The sequence below is a fragment of the Rhagoletis pomonella genome, unplaced genomic scaffold (genome assembly GCF_013731165.1).
Source record: "Rhagoletis pomonella isolate Grant_MI unplaced genomic scaffold, Rhpom_1.0 Rhpom_scaffold_07814, whole genome shotgun sequence".
Classification (NCBI taxonomy): domain Eukaryota; kingdom Metazoa; phylum Arthropoda; class Insecta; order Diptera; family Tephritidae; genus Rhagoletis; species Rhagoletis pomonella.
In genome coordinates this window covers 1,383-7,628 of record NW_023466341.1, presented here as the reverse complement: position 1 = coordinate 7,628, position 6,246 = coordinate 1,383, and the positions used below count along the sequence as shown (strand labels likewise).

General features: G+C 36.9%; 1 protein-coding gene across 1 annotated transcript; it reads left to right on the top strand.

Moving 5' to 3' along the window:
* Positions 1-3,563: 3,563 nt before the first annotated feature.
* Positions 3,564-4,108, top strand: LOC118755891 (cuticle protein 16.5-like). Its single transcript, XM_036490694.1, has 3 exons — positions 3,564-3,575; positions 3,649-3,896; positions 3,972-4,108. Exons 1-3 carry the CDS (start codon positions 3,564-3,566, stop codon positions 4,060-4,062), a joined length of 351 nt encoding a protein of 116 aa, XP_036346587.1. The 3' UTR covers positions 4,063-4,108.
* Positions 4,109-6,246: the final 2,138 nt, after the last annotated feature.

Genomic DNA, 6,246 nt, shown 5'->3' with positions numbered 1-6,246 from the left:
GCTACTGGGGCGGTGTAGGCAAAAGCAGCTGGTGCAGCCAACAGGGCGGGCTTAGGAGCACCGAAGGCAACAGCGAAGATAGCAAGGAAGCAGGCAGCGAACTGTAGGAAAGAAGAAAAGATTTTTCTTTTAATACTTATTCGTCTGTAACTAATTAAAATTTGTATGTAAATGCCATCAGACTCGTTAAACTTACCAATTTGAACATTTTGAATTTTTTTAGTTTTTGTGGAAGATAATAGTTCTTTACTAATGAAGAGGTTTGCGAATTGTGATATCAATTGTTAACAGACACGAAGTTTTTATACGAAAATCACTTAATAAGCGAAAAAACGCATTGTTTCAGTCTCGCGCGTGAACTTTGCATACAAATTAGGTTTTCTGTTACCAAATAAGCGAAACTTATTTTTTTTTTGCTTTGCCTTCAATTTGTATTTAAAATAAGTAGAGAGCTTTTAGCTTTTTTAAAAGTCTTATTCATATAATATATAATTTGATTCTGATGTATTCATACGTATATGGGGTATTCCACGTCAATTTGGCTCACAAATTTAAGTAGCCAAACATTTTGAAGCGTTTCTTGCTTTGAAAGTTAAAATTTTCAATGTGGTGGCTCTGTGTGGGGCCAAGGTCTTGAAGGTTTACCAGATACCCAACATTGGTCATATAAGCAACATATCAAAAATCGTCCATATATCGCTAAAGGATATTCGGTTAAATCTTTAAGAAAAAGCGAAAAAAAATTCCGAAAGAGTTGCTCTGCCAAAACGAAAATTGTGATTTCTAGAATTTTTGTTCTATGCTGCTTTAAGGTATCTGTTATTTTTTTACCGCTATTTGCAATGAACTATTCGAAGAAAGGGAGTTTATTTTTCTGCAAAAATTTAAGAAGAAAAAATTTCAACTTTTTACGAAATTCAAAAATTTAGAGTGCAGACATTGAATACTCGTACAAATTTTATTTCTAAAGAATCTACATATGTATGTATGTTAAAATAAGACGAAGCCAAAATGTTTATCGCAGATCGATTTTGAGCCTAATAAGTAGGTACTACTTGAAAATTTAGTTTTCCATCTCGGATGCATACTGCAATGCCAAGTGTAAGTAAGCGGCCGCTGTGGCCGGGTACTTAGCGGTAAGCTCTATCATACGGTAGAAACATGGTTCGCCCAACATCCAAAAAGTTTTTTTTTGTTATCTAATATCGATCGCCCCTAGACAGACAAAGGCACTGAGTGTATTTTTTCATAGAAAACCATCTGCGCTTGGATGGCGACGTAAATCTTAGATCCATTTTTGTGATATGTTTGGATTTTTTTTTTTCAAATATCCTCTATAGTTTACAAAAAAAAATATTTTACTTTAAACTTATCTACACAAAAAAAAATTTCTTTTAGTTGTTTATTTTTTTTAATATTTACATTAGACCGCACCGCCTTTCAAGCAACAAAACAAGTTTATCGTACAATCCTGAGTCAAAAGTATCTTTGCAAGGCAATTAAAAAAATATATATATACTTTTTCGTGCCACCTACATTTGGCGGTAAATTAAAAATCGAATAATAATCAAAAACTTGCTTTGCAAAGTTTTAATGATTTTTGGAGAACTTTGATTTGCAGACATTAGGGTGGTAGGAACTGAAAACAAAATATTGTCTCATCAAGACAAGAATATCGATACATCTTACTTTAAGATTCGCCAGTAAATGCCGAAGAAATGGTAAAAAAGTTCGGACAAAAAAAATTTCGAAAACATTTCAGGGCCAGGGTTGTCACTGACGAAAAAAAATACTTACCTTCCATTTGGAAAAAATCTACCAAATCTGGGAAACTTTTTTTAGTTATTTTAATAAAAATTTAAATTTTTTTTTAAGCAGCTTTTAATTTAACTAATTATACCTTCAACCAAAAGCGAAAGTGATGTAACTAAAGGTAACAACGAAACTTCATCATTTAAAAAAACTTCAACTGGAGTTATTATAGACAAATACAGTGACTCAAAAACGATTGGAGAATTTTTTATATTCAGAATGTTTTTCAAGTGAAAATTTGTTTGGTATTTTATTTTGTGTAAGAATATTGTGTGCGCTTTAACCAAACCCATAAAAATTACGAATTCAAGCTAAATACAACATTTAGAAAAATTCAAAAAATGTTCGTCTAAATTTCGAACTTTTCACTCTAAATTTTTATAACAATTTAAGGCATGGAGTAGTATTTGGGTATAACAATATGCAGCTAAAAAATTCCCGTTGATTTTTTTTTTTTTTTTTGCCGCCTTTCTTTTACGAACAATCACATATATACCTGTACACTTTTGCTTTTTATTTAAATAATCATTGAAAATATTTAAAGCGCTCGAAAATTAGTTCAAAAACGTAGACTACACTTTTGGAAAGAAATTTTTAATATAATGATAACTACGAAAAATACAGCGGGAACGACAGTTGTATTTGTTTTTCAAACAAAATAATTCAACAAAAATCTCCCAAAATGAGAAAGAATTTACCTTTTTACCAACCCAAATTTTTTCTACCAATTTTGGCAACAATTAACCAAAGTGGCAACCCTGGTTACGGCGAACTTGTTTCTGGTATGCTCTACTAAGTATATATGTATATAGCATTTATGTATAATGTATTATCTTTTTCGAAAAATCGCATCCGAACGCTCTTGAAGAATGCCATCTTCCACAATTTAAAGAATCTAATCAAATTGATTATATTAACACCAGCGGCTTGCAAAAAAAATTTAAATTTTATCATAAAAAAATGCTCCAGTTTTAAACGTGCAAATATTTATAGGTTCCATTTCGAGGAAGAACCAGTTAAAGAAGCCGCCAAATGAAAACAAAATTTACAAAAAAAAATTAAAATAAATAAATCAGCTGTTGCTGAGGCTAAACAGCGGGGTCACGTGACTGGCGTACAAACATAATTTATACTACATTTTACTAAACGCGAGAGCTAAGTCAAAGCGTCAAGTACTTAAAAGGCCAAAAAATACGAGTGCAATAGCAACAAATAAGGATTTCTAGCGCAAAAACTGTTTTGCATAAAAATTTGATTAGCGCATGCGCGACTGGCAGTACCAACTACCTACAATACTTGTGCTCGACGTCGCCACTGTTGGCCGTGAATATCAACGCCAACAACAAATTGCGTAGCCTAAGTACGTGATTTTCTTCGAATTCCATTGCATTTTAAGCTTCTGCCATTTATTTGCACACCGGAATTTTGGGGAATTTACCGCTGCGATATCAGCTAAATAAATGCCAAAAAATTTTGTAGGAATTCGTATGGTGGCAAAATAATTTTTGAACATGCAACTGTCAACTGGGGAAAAAAAATCAGAAGGAATTTTGCAAATATCGCAATTTGTATTTATGTACATATTTGGTATTTTATTGGCTCATTTGCCAAATTTGTGCAAGATCTCGTGCTCCGTATATAAAAGGCCCAATCATGGCAGCACTCTTCAGTATATTCGTCTGCAGACGCACCGCAAGCGCACAACCTTAAGTTTTTACCAAAGGAATATTTCTACAAAACCCTCTAAAAAAATGTTCAAGCTGGTAAGTATAAACAAGGATTTCGCTGCTTGCAAACTATCAAAGCTAAGGACCTGTATTTCGTTACTCTTTTCAGTTCACTGCCTGCTTTGTTGCGCTCTTCGCCGTCGTCTTCGGTGCTGCTAAGCCAGCACTCCTGGCCTCGCCTGCCGCCCTGGCGTATTCTGCTCCATTGGCAGCTGCGCCTTTCCCTGCCGCCTATGCCGCCCCAGTGGCCGCCGCCTACACCGCCGGCTATGCGCCTTACATTGCTCCCTACGCCAGCAGCTTTACCGCTCATGGCGTCGCTCACTCTGCTGCCTTCCCCGCCGCTTATGCTGCTGCTGCTCCATATGTAGCCTCATATGCTGCTCCAGCTGTTTTACCATCAGCACGATTTGTAGCTCCTGCGGCGCCGTTAGTTGCTGCTGCTCCAGCTCCGCTCGTAGCCGCTGCTCCTGCCGTTGCCCCAGCTGTAGCTGCTGCCGCTATTCCTGTGGTGAAAAAGTAAAGTTCTAAATTTTACGTTGGATTGTTAAAAGCGAAGTGCCCCTAAAAGCGTGAAAATAATAAAAAATACATAAATTGATCCGAAAAAATTGGAATTTCTCTGAGTGACGTGACGAATTATAGGAAAATTGTGGTTTCGTTTCCTAAGTAAACGAGTCGCTCTTTGAAATCACCTTCGTAAATTACAAGATTATTTTCCTAAGCTAGCCTCCATGGGGATTATAAAGTCGCTATCTGCGAATATATATATAAACAGTTGCGGGGGACATATCAAAACCTTGTGTTCCAGAAACCATCACCAGGTTGTTGAGTTTAAACAGGTCGAGTTAGAACTATCATGGCGTCTGAGAAGGATATAGAACGCCCTGAAAATAGTGCAACCCAGACTATCCTTAATTATTAATTGCACCGAGGAACCGGGGAACCGAGTCTTTTAAAGAACCGACCAGTGCAGTTCTTACATGAACCAAAAAAACGGGTCTAACGTAACCGAAACTCGGTTCCAAAAGAAGCAGCGAAAAACGGTTCCGGAAAAATCGAAACTCGATTCCAAAAGAACTGGAAACGGGTTCCGGAAGAACCGAGTCTCGATTCCAAAATACCCGAAAAACGGTTCCGAAAGAAGCGCAAAATTATCTCAGAATAACCGAAAAAATAAGTAAAAGAACTGGAAACTTATAAAAGGAACGCTTACTGCCGAACAGTGTAATTAGCCACTTAGCAGCTCTCTCCTTTCCTTAGATATTTGAATGTCCCGGAACCCAGCAAAGCGTAACATTGAGATGACCCAGTGATGCCAACGCAGCGCGACATATTCGTAAAATCCCCGATTTCAATACTTTGGACCCTACTGCTTTCAAATCCACTTGGCTATCAGGGAATGAATAGAGCGACTTTTCGAGCTGGTAACCTGACTATTCTCTAGGTACTCCGCGTAGAGATAGCGTCAGTTACCTCCTCCACCTTTGAATCATTTCAGTATATGAATATCCAATCATCTGCCACTGGTAGTTCTTCGTCGCAATCAAAGCAAGTATGTAGCAGCAGCAGAGCCTAAAATTCGATGCGGTACCCGCTGTTGGTGGCAGAGGAGGAGGAATACCTCGGCTGCGTTGGAGAGATGAGGTAGAGAATTACTTGGCTTGACTTGGAATTTTCCATTGGTGTCAGTTGGCACAGAACAGAAGCGACTGGCATGCTATGTTGAACTGTACCGAAATGGCTTAAGCCCTAAGCTGCTGTAATGTTGTCAATGATGGATTCTAAGTCAACATTGATAACATTTATATGGGCAGTTTACTTCAAACAGTATCGCCACGTTATCGAAGCTGTATGGTTTCCAGAAGTTGACTGGTTTAAGTGTGGGGCCACGCTTTGCGGCATTATCACGATTGATATATATTAAGTCACTCTTGAGTTAGGCTTGGTAAAAAATATCTATATATCAAAGCATCGATATTTTTCAGAAAATAATAATATCAATATTCGGTATTTATTTCCGACTATCAAATGTGTATCAAATTCGATATTTTTTCAGATCTCTGTGACCTTAACGTAGCTTTCTAGTTTGTGAATGCAACAAAATAAATCTCTTCTTGGCCTCTTAAAAGAAGCTGCTGAAGAGATAAGTGGGGCAAATTATGTGACGTCAAGCTTAGTAACTCCTGTTTCAAATTTACTTAGCCAAATGACGGATCAATCAACTCCATAGACTAATTCAGGAGAAACTCTTAAAGAGGCTTTACTCAAAAAAATCTACGAAAAATGGTATCCTTTCAAAAAAAAAAACTTTTCTCTCAACAGCTACAATGTTACATCCCCGGTTCAAGCGTCTCCGCTCTACCTCCAATTTTCATGTCAACTGCTATATCGAAAATAGGTAATGATCCTCGCTAAGAGCATTTGCGTTGGGGACAACGTTCTGCAAATTTAATTTCAGGCAGCACCAGAATCTAGTGAGTCATCTATCTGGAGTAGACATGAAAGACTTGTAACGCATAAATACTAAGGAGAGGGCAATGAAAAGGCAACATTTTTTGTAGAAAGGAGACGCCATAATTCCTTGTCACTTCTTTTGGTATGAAGCTTCTTGAAAGGATATCCTGAGATATGCACCTTGTTTTTAATACATTTTAAGCAAATCAAAAAAAAAAAATTATAAGATAGAACCGTATGTTTTACTTGG